At 47.1% G+C, this 27,945-nt stretch overlaps 1 protein-coding gene across 1 annotated transcript in view; it reads left to right on the top strand.

Annotated features, from left to right (window-relative positions):
- The window catches only part of LOC147700931 (C-type lectin domain family 2 member B-like), a 51,830-nt gene that overhangs the window by 10,317 nt on the left and 13,568 nt on the right, over positions 1-27,945 (top strand). Inside the window, exons 3-4 of the mRNA XM_086929271.1 lie at positions 5,963-6,159; positions 18,276-18,379. Of these exons, the coding sequence (XP_086785397.1) occupies positions 5,963-6,159; positions 18,276-18,379 (301 nt within the window). The remainder of the gene's footprint in view (positions 1-5,962; positions 6,160-18,275; positions 18,380-27,945) is intronic.

The following is a 27,945-nucleotide window of genomic DNA, read 5'->3' as shown; positions in this document are numbered from 1 at the left end:
TATATCCTCAGGACCATCTACTTCATACTCATCAATGGCATTCTCCCTTCTCAAATATGGTCAGATTACCACTCTGCTGAAAGACATGGACCCCAATGTCCTCCAAGACCATTTGCCAAATTGCACTTTTTAGGTGCTGCTGTGATGTGAGTCTTTTGCGATGGGTCTTCTCCATGCAGTAGCAGCAGTGTGGCGGTTCTGCTTGGATGCTCCGATCCGTAGAGGAGATGCAACGATTCCGCTTGAGGATGCACCAATCAGCAGAGGCGATGTGTCAGTTCGCTGGCAAGCATCTTAGGCCTACTTCCAAGGATCCAGGACTAGGGTGGCACCACTTGGCAGGGTAGACCCACATGTGGCAGAGCCCAGGTGCAGAAGCAGTTTAGTTAGACTTTTTTTATTTCCTGAGTCTTTCGAACAGGAGGCCAGCCAAGAAGCCCATGTACTCACTCTGGGTTCGGGGTTCAAGAGACTTGTATGTCCAGTACTTCTCACACATGCAAGAGGGCAGCAGGCCAGCACAGCAAAGCAGGGGTACCGCAGTGTGTAGTCCAGCAGAGTGGCAGCCCTTCATCTGCATAGTGGTCCTTCTTCCTAGCAGAGTATCCTCAGGCCCAGAAGTATAATGAAGTGGTGGCATCTGAGGTCCAGTACTTGTACCCAGTGGTGCCTTTGAAGTGAGGGAAACTTCAAAGACATGCCTTTAAACGTGCACAGATGTCCTTTCCTCCCTGCCCTGCCTCCAGACTAACTACATGGGGTATGTAGCCCTTTGTTTAGTGGTGACAGGGCACAGCCCATTCAGGTGTAAGTAAGGCTGTGCCCAGCTCTTCTCCCACCCAGGATTGCCCATCAAGTCGCACCTAAGCTCCCATTGTATGTGGCGGTCTAGTGGGAATACTCAGAGCCCAACTGCCAACTACACCCAGTCATGCAACCAGAGATGGGCAGCAGACACTAAATGGTTAAGGCAGGAAAAAATGCCAACTTTCTAAAAGTGGCGTTGTCAGAATTGCAATTTAAAATCTGACCTCCCATAAGTTAGGATTTTAAATTGTGACTCCAAAGAAGCCATACAAATTATACTTTAAAGGTGTAATAAGGCAACTCCAATGTTATCTTATGGGAGAGCTAGATCTTGCAGTAGTGAAAAGTGAATTTCAGAGATTATCACTACCAGGACAAGTAAAACTAAAAAGTACATGTCCAACATTTTAAATACATTGCACTCTGCCCTCTGGGTTGCACTGGGCCTACCCCAGGATTAGGGAATTTGGATCACCCAATGCCCGAAACATCTAGATTTGTTTTCAGGGCAAGAAGTTCAAATGTATATTTTATCCAAAGAACAAGCAGACTTGATAATAGTTAAACTAGAGACCGAGCTACTGCTCCTTTGAGCTAGCAGTTAACCAGGACATCCAAAGCTCAGATGCCTTCAATAACTGAAATGTTAAATGTCCTATGATTCACCTAAAGCCCCCTGAATGTAGCCCCTATTGAGACTGGCTGAATCAACCATGAATCCGCCCCCAGTTAAAACGTTGCTTCTGATTGGTAAACCCAGACAGAGGGTGGGACTCAGGACGGGATCTAGGCTGCTACATGAGAAATGGAGAATAATGGGAGCTGCCTTTCTTCAGAGGTCGAGAAGCACATCATGGAGCCCGGCAGCACAGCTCCCATCAGACTGCCAGGTAAGAGGCGTGTGTGTGTTTTAGAGGCCCGCTTAGTTCTTTCCCTAGGTTTTCTGCCCGATTACCTTTGCTTCCCCCTTGTGCCTCGTGCATTATCCTGGGCCTTGTCTCTGGTTCTTGCTCCCTCTGGGCCTTGTAGATAAGTCTGGGCGGTGAACTCCACTCCGCTCGCGGAGTTTGAAGAGTTTTCTGCACTCCGCATTACGTGGAGCTCGTGGAGTTCCCACAAAATGGAGAGCAGAGTTTTTTTCCTCGCTCGCGTTCGTCAACATCAAGTTGGCGAGCACGAGCAAGCAAAATCCACCTCCTGGCGAGATTTTTGCTCATTCGCGATGGTCAACATCAAGTTGGCGAGCACGAGGGTGGAAAATCAGCCTCCCAGCGAGATTTCTCAACACGGGCGGTCAGATTTCTCATTGCAAGTGGTCACATATGCTCGTAATCGCTCGCATTGAGAAACTGTGCGTTTGCGTTCAGAAAGCTGCCGCTTGAGTAAAAATCTCCTCTAGTGGCAGAAAGGAAGCGGCGCCTGCTTGCGCTGCACATGGTGCTGTTCGCAATGATTGCACAGTGCAGACAAACACCTGGCACTGAAAATCACTGCAAACTGCATTTTTTCTAACCCACTCCGCCACTTACGGAGCTCTGCGTAGCGGGGCAGAAGTTTTTTTTTTACAGGCGGAACTCTGCGATCTCCGCCCAGGCTTACTTGTAGAATCTTCATATATCTGCCTACCCGTAGGGCCTATCACTGGCCCTTTGCTCTCTGGGCCTCTTGCAGTCTGCACATGTCTGCTCGTAGTGGGCGTTTCCGTTACCTTTTGCTTTCCGTGGGCATTATATCTGAGACGAAGCCTGAAGCAAGCGCTGTGCTCCCATTACCATCTTGTGCTTCCTGCCTGCTTAGGTTTTATGTGCAGTGAGTGTAATCAGCAGAAAATCAGTGGCTTTGTGCAAACAAATTATTCTGCAGTCCTTCTCACTTCAGCAGCAAGTATAAACAAAAGGGTTGCTAAAGGAAACAGGAAAAGGCAGCACACACCTTTACAGGTTTGCCTGCAGGCAGTTTTCTGATAGTGTATTTCCAGTAAATGCCATGTATTCAACACATTTAATGACTTTGTAAGGGTTTCAATGCAGTGCCAAGCATGCCTTTGCAGAGGCAGGACAGCAACTGACAGCTGTGTCAATATCTGCTACATCATGGCTGTTCATATTGCAGGATAGGCGCCTGCCCGATCCTCGCAGTGGTTTAAACTGGGTAACTTTAGGCCTCCAGAAAACCATTTAAATACGGTTTTAAACATGGGGTTGTGTTCTTAAGTACCTGTGTAAACGTTAAGCAATTTAGAATAACACATAGTTGGCCTTTAGCCAAGTTCAAGCAGTTTTGACAGGTAAATGAATAGAGTTCCATGAAAATAGAATATTTGACCAAGATCACACATTTTAGGTAAGTGGATCTGCATTAGAAATTTGGTGCCCTCGTTTGATCTCTACTAATCTAGCAACTAGGCTACATCTTAACAAACATGATGTATAGTGTGCAATTAGAGGGCTGTATATCTCAGACAAGCCCCAAATGGCGCCCTGTAACATACCTGACCAAGAAAAGGAGCTTCTTAAAAATGTTTCTGGAGAACTGTCTTGAGTTGTGGGGGGAGTTTGATGGGTCTGAAGTGTCCTGCTCCTTCTCTTGCTTGGCAAGGGTAATTTTAGGGTTTAGGGTGAGTAGGAGTTTTAGGTTGGTAAGGGTAATTTTAGGGGGGTTTGGGTTTTTGGGTGCCAATGTTAATTTTAGGGTTTAGGGATTGTGGGTTAATAGGTTAAATATATATAGTGTCATTCGTGAACAATGGTGTCGTTGTTGCATCATACATCCAGTTCTGGAATCCACTGAAGCCTTCCAAGACTTTCAATCGACTGTTTCCTATGGGAAGACTTGGAAATCGAGGTTGTGCACTCGTAACACAAATCGGGGTTTGTGGAAGAACCTGCTGACTCATCACCATGTTTAAAGTTGCCCTCTCTTTAGGACTGTTGGTAAGACTGCCTTACCGTTGGCATAACCCTGAGCTTCTCTCCATGACTCCCTGCTCATCCATGTGCCCAGGCCCAAGAGGGTTCTTTATTACCACTGTGCTGCAGTGTCACAGTCCCCCAAAGGAAAATCTTTCACATCATTTGGGACGATGCTTTGATGTTCATTGGACTTAAATCTGCGGAACTGTCTCTTGGAAGTTCTGACTCCTGCCCTTCACTGATGAATTGGAAAACCCATCCTTTGCACTGCGGAAGAGAACATTGTTCTACTTGAGGGCTACTGACGAATCTCATTTATGTCCATCTCTGACTTGGGGCTGCATCACAGATGTTTTGTAGAGATCAGCTTGGGTCTAAAATGTTTCTTGCTGTATTTTATTTGCCAATATCTAATGCAAAATATATATTGTGATATTGTGTTTGCATTTACATGTACATCATTTAAATTTAAAACCAATAATGGTTTCCCACTCGAGCGTCAATAGTGCCATAATCTTCACTACAAGTAATATGCAGTTTCTTTGGAATGTCATCTGATTGATTTAAGCAGTAGGCTTGGCAATTTGAAGTCTTTGTAGGGCAAGTAGATTCAGCACTCCGTCCATCGTCCCCTTTGGCTTTGCTTTGTTCGCCCTAAGTTGGCAGGTTATTCCCAGACGTGGGTCTCTTACTCACTTTGGTACTGGATTCAAGATAGCCTGGCTGATGAGGGTTATGAACCTGAAACGGGTCCCAGAATGCTTGTTTCCGGTCCAGGGAGCCATTTGCTTGGCAGTTCGGGCTGGACTGTTCCCATGAGGCACAGGGTCATACTGATTTGCATATGGCTATGTCTGAACTGGGGTGGCGGAGTGAGTTAAAGAATGATGATGGATTAAACCCAGATCAGTTGACTGGGAGTGAGTGTTTGCAATGTTCAACTCTCCGTCCATCATCCCCTTCGGTTTTGCCAAGTAGATTTCTGTAGCATGTTGCCCCTTGGACAAGTACATTAAAAAAAATCCACATCCCGCTACCCTACGGGTGACTTGTATGTATTAAAAAAAGATTTTGCCAGGTGGACATGGAAGTTTTAAGACTGCACACACTGAGATACACAGTGGCAGGTCTGAGACCTGTTTAAAGGGCTGCTTTAGTAGGTGGCATAATCAGTGCTGCGGGCCCATTAGTAGCATTTAATCTACAGACCCTGGGCACATGCATTGCACTTTACTAGGGACTTTTAAGTGAATTAAAATGCCAGCTGGTGATAAGCCAATAGTGCCATGCTTTAGTGGAGAGAGCACAAGCACTGGTTAGCATTGGTAAAGTTCTCAGAGTCCTAATACTAGCAAAAATGATCTCAGAAAAAGGAAGGCGGAAGGCAACATTTGGGTAGAGGAACACTCAAAGGCTGACCGGTCAAAAAATATGACATATTTTTTCTGTAGGTGGAAATTTATTTTTGAATATAGATGTCAGAAAATAATTGAATTCTATTTCCATTAAAGATTTATTTCAAAATGAAGTTTAATAGTCCATGGTTCATGCCCTGGTGACATTCCGCCTGGATTATGGCAACATTCTATACCTAAGTGCAACAACAAAGTGTATGCTTAGACTCCAGGGGGTACAGAATGCAGCAGCTCATCTGTTTCTCATGCGCCCGAGGAGGGCCTCCTTGAAAGCAGCGCTTGCTCTTCTCCACTGGCTGCCGATAAGAGAGAGAGTCCTGTTTAAGGCACTGTGCGTATGCCACTGTATAATTCAGGGGACGGCTCCTTCCTATCTGTCGGAGATACTCATCCCTTATGTCCCAACGTGCCAACTGAGATCAGGTGGGACAGGCTTGGTGTGCGTTCCCGCTATTAAGAGAGTATGAATGGGTGGCGCTCCTTCCGCCTGCTGGCTGCCCAGTAATGGAACAAACTTCCCTTGAGTCTCCGGTTGGAGGCCCGGGAGGGCACCTTCAGGAAAAATTTAAAAACACATCTCTTCCCCCCATGTTAGTTAGGACTGGCTACGTTGGATGTGACAATCTGTGCAGTTGCAGCGCAGGGACACACTGGCCGAGTGTAACCATGCGCTTTATAAATGTGCCTAATATTATTAATGTGATATAGCGTTTTTTATTATGTACTATATTTAAAATATCAAAAAGTAAGTTATATTAATATTTAATATACAAATATTTTTTATTTTTAAGTTATATATTTACATGTCCCTTTTTACTTTACTATAAGGAAACTCTGCGGCTAATAAACCTGCCCCTGCAATTGATGTGAACAGCACAGAAGACCGCCAGTGTGAGGCTGGATGGTTCCGGTACAAGGGCATGTGTTTCTTTTTCTCTGAAGATGAAGGAAGCTGGCCATTTGCCAATAATACATGTGCCTCCCGATCTTCAGGTCTGGCTGTGTTTAAAAGTAATGAAGAAAAGGTAAGTTGTATGAAAGTCCAGGAGTGGCCTTCTCTCCTGTGATGCTTCTGCCTATGGATAACCTAGAAGTTTTCTCTGCCCTCACCCCTCCCAATTACTGTGTACAGATCTCATCTCAATATTTATTAGATGTCCTCCACTTGTCAGTGTATTGTTGAGTTTCAAATGTACTGTTCTAGTTGTAGTAATATAAACAAAAAACCTGTTCTGGCATTCATCTAATCTTCGCTATTATCTACTATTGCCTGTGATTTTTGATGATTGTTGAAAAACCTGTTCAGTTACAGCCATAACAGATCCTAGACGACCCTCCGGCTCTGGATACTTCCAGACTTGCCAACTCACACGGTGCCACTGTGTGTCATGATTTAGTCTCTCTTCACACGGTCACCAGGCGAGGAGCTGAAGTCACACGGTGACAGGGAGGTGAAGCTGGAACCAGTGCACAGAGAGGTTTCCAGCTTGTGCTTATCTACACTTAGCAGCCAATGTCTTTAAAGGGTGTGAAAACACCCCAGTACATTGGCTACTGCATCAGCAACCCAATTTTTTTCTGACAGCCAGTCATTGCTACGTTCCTCCTGTGTCCATTCAGATGCAACAATAAGTGTATGCCTCTAGGGGCCTCCATGAACAGGCCCCTGTGGCGGCGTGCTTCTGTCACGTGACCGTGGCTGCGTGCTTCAGTCACGTGGCCGGAAGGGTGTTATTCAGACTGCTAGGGTACAGGAAACAAGCTGTAAGTGACTGAGAAGCCTGGTCTGGGTTTAAGAATTGAGCTGCCCCTTTAAATGCAGCTTAATGAAGGACCCCACAGGAAGACAGTACCCTAAACCAAGATTAGGGTGGAGCTGTCTAAAGGTTGGTTGTATTTAAGAGGCCCCTAAAATTCCTCCCAATTCAAGAGGATGAATAATCAATTCATTTTTTCTTGCATGCCTGAGAGCGGCCTGGCACAGAGCGCTCATAAATTTGGTCCGCACCCACCCTGCAGCAGCATCTACTTCTCTGCCTATTCTAGCCATCATTGACAGGAGCGTGGAGGCGCGTTCGACAGACTGAGTGCCCCCACAGCCTCCAGAGTGCTGAGTCTTGGCCTTCTTGACCAGGCCGTCATTTAGAGCGATTCTGATGCTGGCTCTCGGTAGAGATCTTGACTAGATCAGTGGGGGCACGCTGCTCGCATCCGCTTATGTGCCTGCTGCTAAGGACCTGACTCGTCTCTTGTGTTTGGGTGGAGGCTCGACGAGTGAGTTAGCTCTCCTTGTTTTCCTGCTGGCCCTCTGCTGATAAGGGTGCTGGGAACCAGCTGGCAGGGGCATTTTTTTACTTTGAATTCCCAGCCTGGAGCAGGGGGCTAGCTGTGAAAATATTCTCCAGGTGAGCAGATGGTGTTGATGGGGACAGTTGGTGGTCTCTCACTTGAGGGACACTCGGGGAGGGGGGGGTTTGAGGGTCCAACCACCCTCAATCGTATGGGTGCTTCTACCCTTCCACCCACGAGGAGGGCACTGCAGCAAAACGAAATCTCCATGCCTGCCTTAGAAACGAAAGGAGGGCTGTCTCTCTGCCATCCAGATTGTTTATGGCTAAAGGGGTGGCCATCTTGTAACGGTTATGAAATGTACCTTTGACCAGCCTGTGTCCATTCTGAATGACACCAGGCGCACTCTTGACTTTAAGGAAACCATCGGAGTCCCTGTACCGTCTCCTTGATGTTGTTGGGGCAGCTGTGGGGCTTCTCATGTGAAAGATACTTTTGGGGGGGCACTGGGGATCTAACTACAAATTGACATTCAACCCATCCTGTTACTTCTGTAAGAGTGGGATGAATTTGGTCATCCTCCCCACTTTGGTCACTCGTCTCTGACGCTCTACTATCTTCTCATTTTATGCTCAACCAGGGCATTATAAATGCCTGGACCTAAAATGGCGGCCAAAGATCGTTTCCTCGCAACTGTGTTACTGACAGGCGTCCTCTGAGCATCTACCCACCTAAAAATGATTTTGCCATTAGATATACGGGACAATCTAGTTACTTTTTCCTGCTAACCCTACAGTTTTTTGTTTCCCTTCCAACTGAGCGCCTACCTCACTCTCTCAATTATGCCTAAACCCAAAATGTTGGCATGATCAAACTGTGACCCTTGTCCCCTAATTGCATTACTGAGGGCCTAATATCCCACCTTGATGCTGCAGTAAATGTTTGGTTGGACCAGAGACTTCTACTCTGCTAACCTTGATGCCTTGTGACCTCACATTAATCAAATAATTAATTTGATTACCGGAGTACGTGCCCTCTTCTTCTTATACTTCTTCTTTTACTTCTTTTCACTGTCACTACCATAGTGCCACCACCCTCCTAATTTTCGTAACATAGCAACCATTCGAGTTAAGTCTGGACATAACTGTTTCGAAATCCTTTATCACCATAATTTGTCTAAAGCTTCAGCAAAATGATCGAAGCATAACACCATTGAACAATTTCCCGATTTTCCCCTTTGTTGACCAATTCCATAATGGCTGTTATGGGAGGCTCTAAAACGACTTAATTTTTTTCACTCACAACATCCCTTCACCGTCCACCAGCTTCTATAACTCCTTCAACGTCATCTCCTCCTCATCTATCCCACATGGGCAGCAGCTAAAAATGTCCCCCTCTACTTGTTTTAATGGCTCACTCACTATTTCACTATATAACAATGGTACTGTCTTGATTCAAGGTAAAGACACTTGTCTCTCTCTCTTCAACCACCTCTTCCCTCCCTAAATCCCCACTCCTGCGACTGTGATCTCCCTTGATTCTTCATCCCTTGATTCTTCATCGAGCTCTTGCCTTTACTCCCGATCTCCTCCCCTGACCCCCTTATACTCCAATAGGCAGCTCTCCCGGGAGGCACAGGCCGACCCTCTGCCCCCCACACTTCCCTTCCCCATGCTCCCTCATCTCCCATTCTTCCCCTCTCCCAATGAGAACTTCCCCTCAACACATCAGCCATAACTCTGGCTAACCCTCTTTTTCCACTCTGCACCTTCTTTGTATTCCAATGTTACCTCCTCCCCTCTAATCCTGCCCACCACCCCATTATTTAATCCACCTTTCCTACAACCTGATCCCCCAGCTAACTTCCCATACTTTCCCCCTTCCCCTTCTCTTCTCCCCTACCCGCTCTTCCCCTCTCCTTGTACCCTGAATTCTTCACAAACCCCTTTCATCTTTCTTCATCCTCCCATTCCTCCAGTAATGCTGCTCAACCCTTTATTCCCCCTTGGTAATCCCTTCCATTTTCCTCCCCTGGACCTAGCAGAACCAACTACCCTCTAGCCCTATCCCCCCCCCACCCTGCTTGGTTCCTGTCCTGATACATTCACCTCTTCTAGCCTATGTGACCTTTCCAGCCCCTTCTCCTCTATTCTCCCCAAGCCTCCTGCCATTCTATGACTCCCCTCTTTCCTCTCCCTGCATTCCGACCTCCCTCCTCGTTCCTCACCTGTCTCCTCCTAAATGTTATCTCAATTCTTCTCCTCTGTTCAACATCAGCAAGGATAACTCTTTCCACCTCAGATGGACCAACAACCTCTCTCAACCTCCATCTATCTCCACCTTTTAGTCTTGCACCCCAATACCCCCCGCACCCCTCCCTGCTCTCCCTGCTCTCCCTCGCCAATTGCGCTCCCTCCTGTATCCATAGAGCACCTAACATTCGGTGCTCAGCCCTTCTCTCTCTTGAAAACAATTTAGGATTTCTCATCTTCTTTATCTCCCAACTTGAAGCTACCATCTCACTCTTAAGCACTAAGATATCCACCTTTCCAAACAACCCAATTCCCTTAGCAAATACTCACTTCCCCAAACTCCCGAGGAGTACCTTGCTCCCGCACCCCAAAAAGCCAATCACAATCTGTCTTCCGCAGACATGGCTAACTTACTGGCTAGTTACAAGACTTCTAACGCCACCCCTCTTTCACTTTCCTCTCCAGGTAAGTCTATTCTGTGCACTATTCTGACCATCTCTTCTATCCGAACTAATCATCCACCTTATTCTACCCTAGTATCCTCTTTCAAGAACAATATCCCTATCACCCCCAAAAGTCCAAACGCCCCGTCACCAAAACAGTCTCGTCAGAGTTGCGCTGTTTGCTCCACAACTGCAGATCTGCAATTAAACACAAATTGGAAATTTCTGACCCCATCATTCTCCACAATCTTTACATTCTCTTCCTCACTGAGACCTGGTTCACGACACGTCGCATACTATGTTTGCTCCTCTGTTACCCACTGACTATTCAATCTTTAGAAATGACAGAACAGACGAAGATGGGGGAGGTGTTGCAATCATCTTTAGAAACTCCCTTCAACTTAAGGCTTTTCCTAACAGCTCCTTCTGTACCTTTGAATCCCTGTCTCTGGAGCTTCAAGTGCAACCCTGCTTCTCCTTCATATTTCATGCCATTTATCACCCCCTGGTGACTGCTCTTCTTTTCGGAGGAACTCACCGACTTCATCCGCGACCAATACTCGCAAAGTAACAGATTTTCCAGGGAGACTTTAATCTTCATTGGGGCTCTTTCTGCCAATAGGCTTGCACTTTTCGCCAAGAAAATGATCTTTTCCAACACTGCACTGAAACAACACACTCTAAGGGCTAATTCTGGACCGTGTTATATCTAAAGCAGACATGCCTACTATTGCTATCCCTATTCAAGTAGACTTGTCTGACCACTTATACTTACCCTTCTCTCTTCACCTTTCACACTCTATAAGTCTTGGCCAACCTAAAAGGACTACTACCTAGTTCCATAACACCAAAAACATTGACCTTGACCCTCTTTGTGATTCTGCTATGCTATCACTTCCAAGGTTAGACCCTAACTTGGATGTCAACGATCTTACCTCCCAATGCCTCTCAGTCCTTGCAGTCGAAATTGATAATGTCACTCCACTTCTAAGCAAAACGAAAAAGCCTATTTTTTCAGCACCATGGTTCAATAAATCCCTTTATGAAGAAAGGAAAAACCTGAGCATCCTAGAGAAACAATGGGGACAATCTCCATCCGCGACTAATCTTTCTATTCTACGTTCAGCAGGATCAAAATACCACAAACACATCTTCCGTGAAAAAAGCATCACACTTCTGAACCTTCCTCGACTCAGCCAAAAACAGACCCTAAAAACGATTTGACCTCCAAAAGCCTAATTGCTCTCCCTCAACCACAAAGCCTGACGATTCTTCAAAGAAAGCAGCAGAATTTGCTTGATTCTTTGATGAAAAAGTTAAATCCTTGGTGGATCAGGTTATTCATCCTACCCTCTTTGATGAGCGCAAATCCTTATGTGGTAGAACTTTGACGTCTTCTCTGAAGATGCCCTTCTCAAATGCATCCTCGAAACAAAACCCATGTTAGAAATGGGATCCCTGGCAGGCCAGGGCTTGCGCCAAAGTCAGTCAGAGAACACCACTTACACGTCAGGGCAAGGGAGTTACACGCCAAGATAACCCCTGCTCACCCCCTTGGTAACGTAGCACGAGCAGTAAGGCTAAACTTTGAGGCGATGTGAGTTAAGTGTTTGCGCATGCACCCCCAGCAACAACACCCAAGGCCCACCACAAAGGAAACTCCACACAAGGTTATACATAAAAATAGCCTTTTTATTACACCAAAACACATTAGATAAAAACACACACTTTACAATGTGCCAACAGGCATGGGCAGAATTTACAGGGGATATATACAAGACAGGGCCACCAGGACCACTGTCAGGAATCAGCACTTTTAGAACTCAGCACTTGGTAGAATTTCACTTAGAACATAGACTATAAAATCACTTTAGCACACAACCAGTAACTACTGGTAACAGGTAAGTACCACTTCCGCAACCCTAACCACCTTAGGAACATGTCACGCAGGGAACTAGGACCTCACTAGCACCACCTGTACTAGCAAGAACAACCACCTAAGTATCACAATACCTGTAGGGGTATAAGCATATAACACATGATGCATAAACATACATTCAGCGGTGTAAGGAAGGAATACACATGATGCATCAACAACACATTCAGAGGTTCAAGAACAAGGCACATGATGCATAAAAACACATTCAGAGGTGTAGCAAAAGAACAATTGCGCCAACTCGCATAAGTCACCACCTGTGACTGTCCTTAGGCCAACTGGCCTCGCAGGGGCTAGGATGCCCTGTGTCCCAAAGTCGAGGGCCTAAAAGTAGCAGTTGCCAACAAAGTGCTGGGCAGTTGGGGGAAATGATGGGGCCAACGTGGGATCCTCGCAGGCTCTGAAGAAATAAAATGTCCCCCTGAGCCTCTCTGGGCTCTACACACAGCAAGGTCACCTAAGCCTCTCTGGGCTCTTAAATTGAATGGGCCTGGGTGGAGCCTCTGTGGGCTCCTTCTTCAACTCTGTCCCCAAGCCTCTCAGGGCTCATAAATCAAAGAAATGCCCCGAGCCTCCGTGGCTCTGAACAAAGATGCGGCTTGAGCCTCTCGGGGCTCTGAATTTCACATATGGGCGGGGAGCCTCGCAGGGCTCAACAAATCTGCCCCCAGGAGCCTCGGGGCTCCAAAACAAAGCACCAGTAGGGGGGGTTGGGGGGGGGAGGGCACCGGCAATGTGCCCCGATGCCTCCCCCCTCTTCCCAAGGTAGTACGGGGCCCTCCAGTCACCGGGTCTGCGACGGGGCTCTCCTCTGGTGCTCCGGATGCTTAGACGTCCTTCTTGGCCGCACCCCAGGGCTTTCCCTAGCTCGTGGGGGACCCGGGTGCCGGCGCCGCTCCTGTCCTCGTGTCAGCACCTCTTCCTGGTCTCGCCGGCTCTTCTCCTTCGGTCTGCGAGCACTTCCGGGTCGTGCTGCTGAGAGCAGCCAATAGCAGCACGGCCCTGGGGGGGTGGAGGCAGCACTTCCGGGTCGCTCTAGGCAGTGGCTTCAATACTCCTGGGCTGCGGCGGTGATTCTCGAGGGGTGGGCTGCCTCGGGAATTAAATAAAGAGCGAAGTGCCATGAGCGGCACAAATGCGAGGTGGGCACTCGCTTGAGGGGCATAAAAAACGACACAAGGTCCCTTGCGAGGTGGGCACTCGCCGGGGATATCAAAAATCGGCAAAATAAGCGGAGTGGGCTCCTGCGCCGAAAATAAGCGGAAGGGGGGATCCCCACGCCGGGGAATCCCTCCAGAAGGCGGACTGCAGCTCCGGGCTGCAGATAAAAGTCCCAGTGCTCCTGAACAATTCACAGCGCTCCCAGCACTAGGGGTGAAGGCAAAGTGCTCCCAAGCGCTAGGGGCTAAAAGTACAGCGCTCTCAGCGCTAGAAAGCAAATACAGCGCTCCCAGGCACTATAAGCCCAACAGGGTTCCAGCAAAGTTCCTAGGTAGGCAGGGGGGGCAAGGCTGGGCCCAGAGCCAGCTCACTGGGCCTCCAGGCAGGGAGGCACTCCAAGTGGCGGTCCTCCTTCCCAGCAACAGCAGCAGCCCCCTCAGGATCCTGGAAGAGAACAAATTGTAAGGGGACACAGCCCCTTCCTATACTGTAAATTCCTTTGTCTTTAGGTGCAGGTTGGGGAAGAAACCAGTCGCAGCTGGTTTTGGAGCACCCTTGATGTGCTCAGCCCCTCACTCTATTCACTGGCAGGCCTAGGGTCATTAGACGCACCACAGGGGGCGGAGCCAGCATTGTGGGAGGATAACCCAGCCTCATTCAGGACCCAGGTGCACTCCTCCCCTCACATCAGCATGCTAATTTATTTATTTATTTATTATTACATTTATTAAGCGCACAGCTACCCGGAGGTTTCCCGGCGCTACTCTCTCCATTCACCACCGGGGCAGACCCACACAGAGACCTGGAGCCTGGCATCCCAGCCAGCTCCAGCCAATCACATGCCAGCATTTTTACAGCACACACACAGCCATGTCTAGAAGTGGCACTTCCACACAAGACACATACACGCCGCATACATCATTTCGCAGCATTCAACCACACGAGTCCGCACATACCAGACTCGAGCCTGTACACCCCACGCATCAGGAACTACCAGGGACCCATACATTCCCCATGCATTCCTATGGGAGGGCAGGCCAACCATACTCCACGCACTCAGAGTGCGCACGCACTTTCCACTGGGACACAGTGAAAGTGCGCAGAATCCAAAAATCCCCATCACCAGGTCACCATTAAAAGCAAAAAGTTAGGGTTGAACCTGCCAGAAGGGCCAAGTCCAACACAACCCCAGCAGCTTTCGCCCCATCGCTAACCTCCCTTTTCTTACGAAAATCACAGAAAGATGTGTAGTGAAACAACTTTCCCTACATATTAAGGATAATGATCTATTTGACAATTTCCAGTGTTTTTTCATTCAAAACTGCTGCACTGAAACAGCCCTGCTACAAGTGATAGAGGATGCGCTGTGTGAACTCGATGTGGGGGAATCTTGTCTTCTGATTCTTCTAGACCTTTCTGCAGCCTTTGACACTGTTAATCAAAACACTCTCCTTAACACTCTTCAACAGAGAATGTGATTGGAAGGCACAGTGCTTAAATGGTTCGCCTCATTCCTTTTGGACAGATCAACAAATGATCAAAATAGCGAACAGTCTTTCGCCTTCATTGGCGGTAGGTCAATGCATACCTCAAGGTTCTATCCTTGCACCCACTTTGTTCTTGATTTGGAACCATTGGGAAATCTAAGTATATCTGTGATCCTTTACTATCTGTATGCGGATGACACGTAAATCTACCTTAAGGTGTATTCCGCGCGCGATATCTCAATCCTCCACTCTACTCTCCGCTTTAATAAAAAATGGATGTTAGCTCATCAACTCATTTTGAATGCTTACAAAACTGAATTCCTCCTCCTTTCTACCACACTCTCTTCCCCTCCTGTTTAATCTTGGATGGATCAGCTGAATTTAGTCAACAATAAACCTATCGTTGTCAACAGCGCAAAATCCCTTGGTGTCATACTTGACAAAAGGCTCAATCTACTCTCCCACATCAATTCCATTGCAAAGAATGCACATTACCAACTGCGCCTTCTCTGGGGGATTCAACTTTGCTTTCTGGAGCAAGACCTAAAAACCCTGGCCTAATCTCTAGTTCTCTCTAGATTGGACTATTGCAATTCTCTTCTTGCTGGCCTCTCCAAATCCCACCTTTCCCCTCTTAAATCCGCTCTCCATTCAGCGGCTCATTTTGTGTTTGAGGCCAAAAGAAGTGACCACATCACTCCCATTTTGTCTTGTCTTCGACAGCTTCCCCTTGAGGCAAGATCAGTTTACGAGACTGCCTGTATCACCCACAAAGCCTCGCACACTTCCTCCCCTCGATATCTGGCGAATAACCTTAAAATCTCTGGAGGCTCTAAACCTTCTCGTAATGCGGAAAATGTACTGCTTGAGGCCCCCCACCTTCAAAAAGAGAGATCAATGGCTCAATCCTTCTCAGGCAATGCGGTTAGAATCTGGAACACGCTTCCTCCACTACTCCGTACCACCACCTCTACCCGGACCTTCAAAACTGACGTCAAATCTCTTCTCTTCCAAAGACACTTCCAGAACTAAAACATCCCTTTTCATGTCCCTCAAGGAGGTTCTTTCAATATTGTAAATTTGTAATCTATTCCTGTACAATCTTCTTCCTAAAGTGTTTTTTGTGTGAACACCATCTATTTTTTTATTTTACTTTTTCTTCTTTCTCATTTGTATCTGTAACGTGTAAATATGCAAAATTCTCCTCATGTAACGTACCTGGTTCTATTGTTAAGCGCTCTGACACCTTTGGGTAAAGTACGAGCTATATAAAAATGCATTGAATAAAACAAAAATAAATAAGATGTTGACAGCAATCCAGGGGCGTGAAATAACTGTCATGGAAGCTGAAACGTAAATGGAGCGAATATGTAAAAAAATGCCCACTAGGCAAGATACAAAACTCTCTGAACCGAAGGGTTAATGGATAAATATGACCTGTATGTGCAGTGCAGATGCCTCCCGTCCCCAACAGTCCCTCCCCCCCCCCCGCCACTACCCAACAGGGAACCAGCAGTACTAAGGTCTGAGCCCAAGGAAAAGTAAATGAAATTCAGACCAGTGTAGTCCCTGGAATCCAGATCTACAATATTACAACCTGCACCAGGACCCATTGCAACTTTTTTGAACTGTCTTAAGCTACAAACTCCTCTGTAGTGTGAACAGGCAGTCGAACCCTGGGAGTGGACTGTACGCGGATATCTGCCTTCGGTCACTTGAAAGTCCGGTGTATGCAGACCACTCCACTGTTCCTAGGATGGATATCCACAAGAAGGTTATCTTTTCTCTTTTACTTAATTGTAGGAAAGTTTTTACGTGTTAGAAAAGAATACCTAATTTAAATCTGCTTTAGTTGACATGCCTAGGCCACAGTCAGCTTGCATTGACAGGCATTCATATTTGCAGGAAAATAGTGAAAGTTTATTTTAAGTGAGCAAGTCTTTCTCTGTGTGTTTAAATCCTTGACAATTAAGCCCCACCTGTGGTGGCTGTACAGATATATAAATTGTAATATTTGTCTTCTCCTGAAGAAGAAATATCCAGGATGTTTTACCTTTGGCACTTTGCATGGTTGCCCCGATGCCTGTGTATGCCATTCATTAGCTGAAGAAGCCATTGTATTTCTGGGTTGCATAAAATGTTAATTTGTTTCTTTAGTTATGCATAGCTTAACCAATGAAATCCCTTAGGAACTAGGTGCTGAAATGTCTCGTTCACCAGAATTGTACTGGTTTGTGAGATTGGATCATTGCTTGTTCAACCCAGTTATGTCATATCATACCATAAATGTGTAGCCCCTGCACCCTGAAATATTATAAAAGCCAAGTACATTTTGAGATGAGCCAGAGTTTTCCTGGCCTTAGCTGAACAAACTCAGTCTAGACTGTATCTAATTTATCCTTGAACTCACTTGGTTTACTTGTAGGCAGACTCAGACAGTCTGTTGACTGATTGTACTCGTTCTTTCCTGAGCTTTCGTCCGAGGATGGCCTTATGTTAGTCCTCCTGCTGATTAGGACTTGGCATAAGCAAAATAGTCTAATTCGAACTTCCTATTACTTTCCGCTTTCTCTAATGATCATATTTTTGAATAAGCCCATGAGGTCTCGCTCAAGTTTATTATCCTTCGACTCAGTCTTATGAAGGCTCAGGCAGTCCTGAGCTTGCACATCAATCATCTTAATTAGTTTAGTTGTGGCATCCAAAGCAGGGCCACTTGTGTAGACCTCTTTGCTACAGAAACCAATGTTAAATGATGTATCTGTGTTTGAGCAAAAGTTTCCTTGCTTAGGGAGATGTGTTCCTTACCCTACCTGCAGTAATGTTTTATTCAATAGATTCAAATTCACTTCTGTCTTTTCTAGTTTAATAACCGAAGCCCTTTATTGTTTGAAGCTAAGGGACACTAGCCTTGGCGACTTGGCTATGGTGATCTAAACTTGCCAAATCTGAAGAATTTGGACACGCTACATTCTTTAACGCCTCTGGGAACATCAGTGATGTCTGGTTAAAAGTCCAGCATATTCATGTGAAGGGATGACCCCACCTACTTTTACACTCGTGCAGTTCCACATTTCCAACCAATCTATGGGAATACTTAAGAATTTGACACCATACTTTTCCTGTGATAGTTTTTGTATGAGCTCATGTTGGACACTCCAGACCGTCCTCCGCTTTCAAACAATGATGCTGTTGCAATTCACCAATGATAGGGTATGTCTCTGTCATTAAGTGGGATCTCCAGGAAAGATTTCCGAAAGGCCTTACCTAATCGGTACATGTCAATTATCAAGTTTCAGGCAGATAATGTACAATTATTAGTAGGAACTGTTACGTTGGGCGTGTCATTACCCCTTGACCTCATTCATGTTTCACAGTCCGTTTTTTCATTATCAGTTCTTGTACCCTACCATACTATGTTGTAATGCCTTCTGCCACCCAGCACCCATGGTCTTGATGTGGTAGATCAAGAACTAAAGATGAATCCGATGAATAAATGTGCACAGGCAAAAAATGTGACCCATGTAACGTGAAACTATTTGCAAAGTTTGACATTTGCTTTTCTTCTTTTAGGCTTTTGCCCTCTCTAAGACCCAGGATTACAATCACTGGATTGGCCTGAAAAAAGGACCAGATGGGAAATGGATGTGGCTTGACGGAAATGCATTGGCCAATGGGTATGTTTTTTTAATTTGTGTGCTTAAAAATTGGCAAGTATCGTTCAAACCCTTTAAGGGAGGTAACATTTCCTATTCCTGATCCACTTCAAATAGTTGGTCATAGATCAACAGGATGCTGCAAAGCATAACCTCAGTGCGTTCCTGGATACAATAAAGCACACACAACAAGATAATAGACTGGGTGCTGAAGCTTTTCAACCACTCGCCCCCAGTTAACTATTCTTTGTTGAATCCATTGTTGTTTGCTCACTATGCCACCCCAGTTTGGACACAGCCTATATAAAAATCAGTTTTGACCCTGCTCCTCATGGGAACAGTCCAGCCCTAACTACCATGTCAGGTCTTCTCTGGACCACAAACAAGCATCCTGGGACAGGTTTCGGGGTATCACCCCTCATCAGCCAGGCTGGCTTGAATACAGTGGCACAGTGAGCAAGTGACCCACGCCTGCCACTTAGGGCAAACATAGCAAACACAGCATGATGATAGACAGAGTGCTGAAACTTTTCAACCGCTCACCCCCAGTCAACAGATCTGGGTTGAAGCTATTGTTCTATTACTCACTATGCCACCCCAAGCTAGCCTGGCTGCTGTGGAGTGATACCCCAAAACCGATCCCAGCAAGTTTGTTTCTAGTCCAGTGAGGACCTGGCCCGGCAGTTCGGGCTGGACTGCTCCAATAGGGAGCAGGGTCAAGACTGATTTGCATATGGCTGGGTTCAAACTGGAATGGCATGGGAAGCAAATAAAACAATGTATTTAGGCCCAGCTGTTTGTACCGTGGTGAATGTTAGATATTGTTAAGCATTCTGTTCATCAATTGCTTATTTTTTCTTACTTTGGATACATTGAAGTTGGTGGCCATAGCCAAGGGATCTTTTGTGGTGTTTAGGCACGCTTTGTTTTGACAAAATGCTTCTTACAGGATATCCACACAAGTTTAATGGAAATGCCTTTTGACTGGCCTCCTTGGCTCAAGAAGTTTAAAGCAGGTCATACTGATGTCCATTCCCTCTGGATTTTCAATCCTTCCCCATGATTTCCACAGGCAGTACCACAAGTTTCTTTTACACAAAAGAGAGTGAGAGATTGTAGGAGAGTAGGGTCTGCTATCCTATGGTCACCCCAAATTTTTGCTTTTTGCTTCACTGGTTTATGACTTAATGTGGCTGTGGGCCTGCTAATCAGACCCACAGCCTGCTGTTCTCTCTCTAAATTACTGCCAATGCACTCTAGGTGCATTATGAATTGGAACTGGTTCACCTTATTGGCCCCTGTAACAGTGTACCCTAGGTACCCAGGGCATAGGTGTTTCCAAGGCCTACCAGGGGCTGCAGCATGTATTGTGCCACCCCTGGCCTGGCCTCCATATTTGACACATTTGGCTGATCACTCAGCTGGGCCTAAGTTGGTGTAATCACCTCTTGCTTAGATATAGTATCCCTATATCTAACCTTAACTGGACACATGTTAACCTATAAGCCATTCCTATGGAAGGCCCCTGCAAATCCTGGGGGCAAAGTGCGTGGTTTCATGTGAGATGGTGCTCTAGCATGAGCTGAGCCTGTCTGCAGCTGTCAGTAACAACTCCCTTAGCTGTTCCGGGATATTGCCATACCATATACTCTTAAGTGCATTATAATCCTCGCGGTTATATGCAAACTTTGGTTTGGCTTTATCAAAACATGTCGAGGTAAGGTGTCATACGATTTGGAATACTATCCCCTCGACAGTTCTGTCGACCGGGATAGCATTCCACCCTTCTAGAGGGACACGACATGTACATAGCCTTAACCCCGGTTAAAGTTAACCAGAGCCTCAGCATCACAAAATGGATGCTGCCACCACAGACACAAGTCTGACCTCCTGCTGCTGGGAGTCCTTCCAGCGAGGGAGGCTTGGACAAAGGGTTTCCTGCCTTGGGAGGTGCGAGCACCACCCCAGACAGGATTTTGTGTATTGGGTAGGACAGGGCTGAATAGATTGAGACATGCCCGGGGCACACAAGGTGTCCTCGTGCATAAGCCAGTCCAAACCGTTCCTGGGACTTTCCAGACCCAGGCCTGGCAACGAGCTGGACAAAGGAAAGAGGGTGTAACTGCCCCCCTTCCTGGTCCCACCCAGAGGAGGGACCTAGCAGATGATCCACCCCTCAGATTGGGAATAAGAGTGGGAGCAGTGCCATAGCACCTCAGATCATCCTGAATCAACTTGAAACTAAGAAGACAACTGGACTTCGACATTCTGCTGCACAGAAGACTGAAGAGCATCTCCCTTGTGGCCTAGGAGTGGCCACCCTGTGAACACAGGCACCATCCAGCAACTCAACATCTGCTTTGCCGCCGCCTCCCGCCGGAGCCCGAGCCCAGAGCCTGACAAGACCCAGACTCCCAGACTTTTCACAGTCCGATTCACAGTCCCTGCAAAGAAGGGACCCATGGAGGCATCGAGAGATGTGGGACCGGACCTCTTGAAAGACCCCCGAGAAGCTGACTGCGCAGCATCCGAGGCACCCTCGACGTTGTGCTTTGGGGACTAAGAAGCCCCACCACCGAGCAGCCCTTGCACCGAAGATCAGCCCCCCCAGCATCTCCACGATCTGCGTGGGGCCCTTTTGCATTGTGCCACTCGACGCGCCATCCTGGCCACTTGCCACGTGATCAGCGGCCATCTTGGCGACGAAACCTTCAAGCTACACTGTGGGTCTGGTTGCTCCAGACTTGCCCTCACTTCTGTAAAAGGGAGCACCCGCTCTGACCTTGCTGGTCCGAGTGATAAGCCTTTTTTGATTCCTGCGTGGCTTGCATTAGCCAATGCCTGTTTGCTCAAATCAAGTTGCCGACACCGCCAACAGCGAGAAGCCTGCGTGGGACAGCTCATGATTAACTTCTGGACGTCCTCGACCTCTTCGTGTCCACGTGGTTGCAGAGAGAAGCTACACCTCATCTCCTATTTGCACACGACATCGCCTGGTTCCAATCTGGTTCCACGGTAGTCACTGGCTAGTGACTTTGAACATTGTCCCCTCTGCTTTCAGGTCTTCACGACTTCAGATCCACCCTTGGATCCACCGGAACTCTTCACATCGAGCCGCCTGCAGCATCTCCATCTCCAAGCACCATCGACCACCGTGACGAAACCCGACATACTTCGACCCTATGCACCCGCGTCCTGTGGGTGAGGTAACTCCGCAACGCCGGTGTTCCCACACTGGTACACACCTCTAGTGTCTGTGTCTTAAGTTTCGCTCCTCTAGGTCACTCAGAAGGTTCCTATCTAACTAACTTTATAACTTTTACGCACCATAGACATTGCATTGGTGAGTGCGTGCACTTTAAACACTGCACCCGAGTCCCGCGGGCCTTTCCCGACTTAGTCACTGCTAGTCCTCATCAGCTCCAGTGATTCCCAAGGCCCTAGGTCTGTTTCCTTTTCGATTGGTATCTCTTATACCACTTTCTTAGTATATGGTTTAGGTGGCCCCTAGGGCTCATCCATATTGTGCAACTTTTGTGTATTTAAACTGTGTTTTGTTTTAACGCTTGTGCTTCTGTGCTCATAAAGAGTCCAGGGGATATTTGTAGTTAATAAATATATATATTTTTTCAATATATATCTGTGTGGTGTCCTTTCATTTGGTATTCAAGGGGGTTGTATATGGTAAAACAGCTTGCTTCACATGCCTTTCAGAGTTTAGTCTAAGAGTGCTTTGTCCACGCTACCACTAGGATAGCTGGTCTATAAGGTTGACTTACAACCAATCATCACAAGGGTTGCTTGGCATGGTACAAGGTGATCACTAGAATTAGTGAGCATCACATACCAGGCCAACTTCTCACAGAGATAAGCAGATCAGTTGCAATCTCCCGACTATAATCGTATCACATTAGAGCAACCGCTCTAGCTCAAACTTCAAACAGGATTTCAAGTCTTTTCAAAAGGAGAAGAATGATAAGGAAGAAAAGAGGGATCCCGGTGGGGATATTGGTCTCCCTTTACTTGATCTTTGGGCCCTCGGGTATCCAAAGATATTGGAGTAAACTCCTCACTCACTTATCGTGACATGCTTCATCATAGGCAACTATCCACACCCAGGTAAGATGGAACTACCCGGGCGCACTCAACCAAAGATTTGATGGGAGTTCTTATATAAAATCAGTACTGGTCATGCAGGGAACCAGATGAGTGATAGGAAAAATGCCTCCAGGTATACCCAAACAATATGCTTTGTTTGAAGGGTACCTGGTGTCTAGATAAATGAGTAAAAAAGTTTGGGGTTTCCTAAATATGATTGTTCAGTTGTCCCTTTTCCAAAGTGCCAAAATGTTTCGGCCTCGCTAGGAGCCCGCGTGGGTCTAGGGCCTTCGTCAGTGCTGATTTTCTACTGTTTAGTCTCCCTGCTACTGAAAAATGTGACTCAGCAGTGGACAGAGCGAGATACGAAGGTACCCCAGAGGTGTTAGCACTTTGATGAATGTGTGACTATAAGGCAGCATCAACCTCCTGATCCGCATGTTGCCTAATAAAAAATCTCAGTAGAAAATGTACTGAGGACACAGTGAAGGCAGGTGAGTGCATTAGGCCTCATGGAGTGCGGGCACGTTTTTCAGAAGGAAGGACATGCTCCACTAGAGCAAATATTGACTCTGGCGCTCTGCTTTGTTTTCGTGGTTTGGGCAGCGGCCATAATGCTGTGTGCATTGATTACAGGAGGGTTTGTAATTTGCTTTTGTGAACGTTTGGAAATAACACTTAATTTATATGAACTGCTATTTTATTTTTTTCTGCTAAATGCATTAATGTTTGACAGGAGAACGCATTGCATGAACACTACAAGTGCAGTGAGCAACAGGTGCCCCATTCTGGCCGCTCACTTTGTTCCTGAGCGTTTGCAGTAAAATCTTGCTATGTAGTGCGTGCAATTATGGCGGTATTTCACTTAGCAAGTACAACATTTCTGAATCATGCTGGCGTAATTGTACATTTTATCTGGGACCAACTGAATTTTAGATCCACAGTGAGGGTCACTATGCCCTCTCTTTATTGCAAGACTTCCTTGTGCAAGTCCACTCTTAGACCTGCTTTCTAGACAGGAGACTGCTTTGGTACTGATTCAGAAGGTGCAGAATGAGTGGGTAGAAGTAAAAGTGCACTACCCTAGTGATATATTGATTTCTCACTGCCAGTCTGCTTCCCCATTTTTTACAGTGGACTTAATTGGACTAAAACTTTCAAGTCTGATATTGCTCTCTGCCTCTTTTCAGTAATGGATGCTAATTACCAGGGGTGGTTGGGTGGGGGACGGAGGGAGGGGAGGGAAATAATAACTTTAAAAATGCACTTCCCTTTTCTCTGCCGACCACCACCTCTTCATCATCTGTCCTCCTCTCCACTCGTCAGGAAGCACCCAGCCTGCCAGAATCCCCTGAGCAATCACAGTGCTGCCTTAGCAGCGTTTTGATTGGTCTGAGCACCATGGTCAGGGCAGGACTGGGAACCAGAACCGGCCCTGGCAAAGTGCTCGGCCGGCCCCCCTCCCCCTCTCCGGGAGGAGAGGGGAGGGGGGAGATGTGCCACCGCGCTCTGTGACAGGGCCGGTTTTCGGCAGTTTTTGTTACAGGGCCGTTTTTGCAGCATAACGGCCCTGTAACAAAAACGGCCCCAGGGGCCCAAAACCGGCCCCCAACCATGCGGCCCACCGGGGAATTGCCCGGTGCCCTCAAAGGCCAGTCCGGGCCTGACCATGGTTCGGCGTTCAGACGGGGGCTGGCAGGCTCTGCATGTTCTCCACCCAGGCTGTAATGCAGCCTGCAAGGAGAACAAGCAGAGGGCGCAGTATGCTTTGACCGGCCCTGTCTGGCCGATCAAAGGATCATGTGCACTTTAGGTGCAGCCAACAATCCTCCCGCTGTGATACGGGGGATAGCCCTGCCCGGCTGCCTGACTTCAGCTGCAAGCTCAATGCAAGAAACAAAATGATAATAACAAACTTTATCATTTTATTTTTGCATTCCGCTTGTAGCTGAAGCAGTGGGGCGATGCTCCTCCGCCTTAGTGGAAGAGCTGCCACTGCGTCTTTTACTTTGATTGTTGCCCATCTTGTCTCTGTATCTTAGGGCATGGATCGTGTGAGAGAAGATTGCCATCCGCATACATGGTGCATAGATATAGCTCTATTGTGTCCTGTCCTGGATAGGCAACAAGCTGTAGCTGACACAAATGATGCCACTTACCCTGCCCTAGGAATAATGTAGACTTTTGCAGATCTAGCCTCTCGTCTCATGGATTCAATAGGTGAGTAATCTATAGAAACCACTCGAGCCGTGATGAGGGTAAACATAACAGAGACTGCACCGAAGATGCCTCTTGTTCTGTCAACCACCCACCAGTAACTGGTGTTCCTCATACGAAGGACTCCTCACATTCTGACACAGAACACCATGACCTCATAGACAAGGCACATAGTGCACCATGACAACACGGCATCGACTGTATCAAAACAGAAGTTAATCTCCTACAGTAAAAAACTACAATAAAAATAAAAGCATTGTGTACGTGAAAGTAGCATGAAACGTACCATACATAAAACTAACATATATGAAAATTAACTTTACTAGCCTAATCCTAAAATATCTACAAAAGATCGATATAAGGACAATGGCCAAATAACTATATATGAAGAAACCTGTGAAGAAACATGTATGTAACCACATTTTGATTGACTTAACTATCGCGGTTAGGCACCCTGTGTCGACTGCCCCTGTGAACACACTCATCACTTTCCACCAACCCATTTTGGCTATTCATAAGTTCATAAGATTACTGTCAACAAATGTATTTTTTGATTGGTGTAGGAAACGGAAAGTAGGATCTGCTTCTTATGGTTTCCCCCACTTTTTGCTTGATGTTATGCTGTTTGTGACTAGCCTGATTGGAATCCTGCTATCCAGTACCCCAGTCTATCTGCTTTCTCCCTAAACTGTTGTGGTAAGTACTTAGGTGCATCCCAGATTGGATACTGGGGTACCCTTATAAGTCCCTAGAATACGGTAACCATGTACCCAGGGCATAAGCACCCCAGAGGTCTCCCATAGGCTGTAGCATGTATTATGCCACCCATGAGAGACCATTCAAAATAGAACTACATGCCTGCCATTGCAGTCTGTGTGAGTTTGTGCTTCCACCACTTACTAAAGATATAGGTTTACTATATCTTAAGTCACTGCACTTAAAGCCTATAAGTCACCCCTGTAGCAGGCCTTTACAATCCTGAAAGCAGGGTGCTGGGTTCTAATTGAGAGGGTGCCCCAGAATGAGCAGGACCCCACCCCTCCTACAACCTACGGAATCCATTCTCCCGGTTTGTCAGTGAAGGAGCCATATACTACATAGATGGGCACAACTCGAAACTGGCTGAAACCAATCCTAGTGTGTTTGGTATCAAGCATGTGGGAATCAAACCCCCACAATTCCAAGTACCAGAACCGGGCTCCGTTGGGTCACTGGTGCTCCTGGTACCAGCCTTCTTGATCCGGACAGCATAAAATGGTTGCTGCCAACCAGAGACCTATTCCTGCCCTTCTGCTGCTGGGCCAATCTTGAGCAGAGGAAGGTGGAAGAATAGGCATCCTGTCACAGGGAGGTTTGATCACCTCCCAGACAGGACTGTGACCGTCTGGGCACTTTAGACTTAACTGGACTTAGTTTGGGCCTGACTTCGTCTCCCTGCGGCCTCGTCTGTGCCCATGCACCGTACAGGATCTGTGTAGGACCTGTGGAGCATCCAAGACACCTGAAGATAATCTCCCTTGGAGTCACTCCCCTGTATTCCCAAGCACCGCAACACTGCTGACGGGTATGCTGATCCTGAGCTCCTACACCTCCAAAGGGTTCAACAACACAGGAGGTGGGTTCCTATGTCCTCGAGGCATGAGTTGCCCTCTCAATCAGTCTGCGGTTGAATCCCCCGTGGAGGCTGCAGTATTCGAAGCCCTGTGCACTGCGTACTTTTGCAAGTGCAAATACTTGTGGGCATTTCTGTCACAAGTGCATTGGTTCCAAGAAGCCCCAATGTATGGCAACTTCTTCTGCAAAGATCTTCAACCACATCACACCGTGTGCTCCATGAACTGTTATTTTGTAAAGCTGCTTGAAGTCCTCTCCCGAGTCCTGTGTCTCCAGCCTGTGGGTCCAACTGAGGGTCATCATTGTTTTCCTTGGGCTCCCCTGATTGTTCTGCGCCTGCCCTGACTCCCCTGCTTCTCCCCTGGACCTTGCTGGTTCCAACCGTAAACCTTCTTGACTTCCTGCATGGTTTGCTGCTGCCATGGCTTGTTGGTGCTTCCTCCGGACAGCAACCCCTCAGCACTCGACATTCTTCGTGGAACAGCTCGTACCTGGCTCTTGGTCATCCTCACCATAGCTTGGTCCTTACAGCTGCATAGTGAAGATAGCCGTCAACTATCCTGAAGCACCCTACATCGAGGAATATTCGTCTACTGAGCCCCTGGTCCCTCTTAAGTGACCCAGACTCTGTCCCCTCTGCTTTCAGGGACTCTTCGTCTAGAATCCATGTTTGGATTCCAACGGACACGTTCTCCTCTTCCAGCAGTGGCACTTTCCTGAAGTCCTCTATTGGGTTTGACTGCAGGTTCCGAAACCACTTCACATCAATGCACCCGGCTTCCCTGGTGTGGGTACTAGAGTATCCATGGGTGGGCTGGCTCTCCAACCTTCTGTCTTCCACTGGGTTTCTTCAGTGTCCGTTAGGAAGGGTCCTTAATCTTTAAAACTCCAACTGCAACTTACCCGTAGAGTTGTATGGAGCACGCAGTCGGGTACTCACACTGCATATGTTCTCCATGCGGTCCCTATCTACTCACCTAGGATGGTTCCTTGGGTCCCCAGCGATTCTACCACCTCTCGACACTGTCTTGACTCGATTTGTGGTTCTTATACCACTTTATTAGTATATGGTTTAGTCCCCCCCTGGGATCCACTGTGTATTCCTGCTATTTACAGTGTTTCTTTGCGTAAGTATTGTGTACATTGTGTTTATGTCCATGTTGGAGATATTGTGACATACCAGAGGGTGTTTATAATAAATCCATATTTTTATAAATACTTGGAGGCAGATTTTTGAGTTCTGGCGCATCTCTGCAAATCAACAGGGATGCGCCAGAAATGATGCGCCACGCAATTCCCTCCTTGCGGCACCACAGATGCGCCGCATTTACAATGCGGCGCACCATGGTGCAAGGAAGGGCAGATTCGTGACGCATCTTGTGATATACGGGCGTCGCATTGCTGGAGTAGCGTCGCAAGTGTGACGCAACTCCTGCAATGTACAGAGGCCACCCATACATAACGTGGTGCATCACTCCTTACGCCTGCTTCAAGCAGGCGTAAGGATTTGACGCAGCCTCGTAAAACTGACTCCGTGAAATCTTGTAGATTTCACTGCGTCAGTTTTACGGGGCTTTCCTATGAGGGAACGCCCACCCTGCGACAGAACGCCCACATGAAACCTGACGCAGGTTTCATGTGGTGCAGGGCTTTACAAC

This window comes from Lissotriton vulgaris, chromosome 7 (genome assembly GCF_964263255.1).
Source record: "Lissotriton vulgaris chromosome 7, aLisVul1.2, whole genome shotgun sequence".
NCBI lineage: Eukaryota > Metazoa > Chordata > Amphibia > Caudata > Salamandridae > Lissotriton > Lissotriton vulgaris.
Note: the sequence above shows the minus strand (reverse complement) of the source record. Positions and strands in the feature narration are given on the sequence as shown.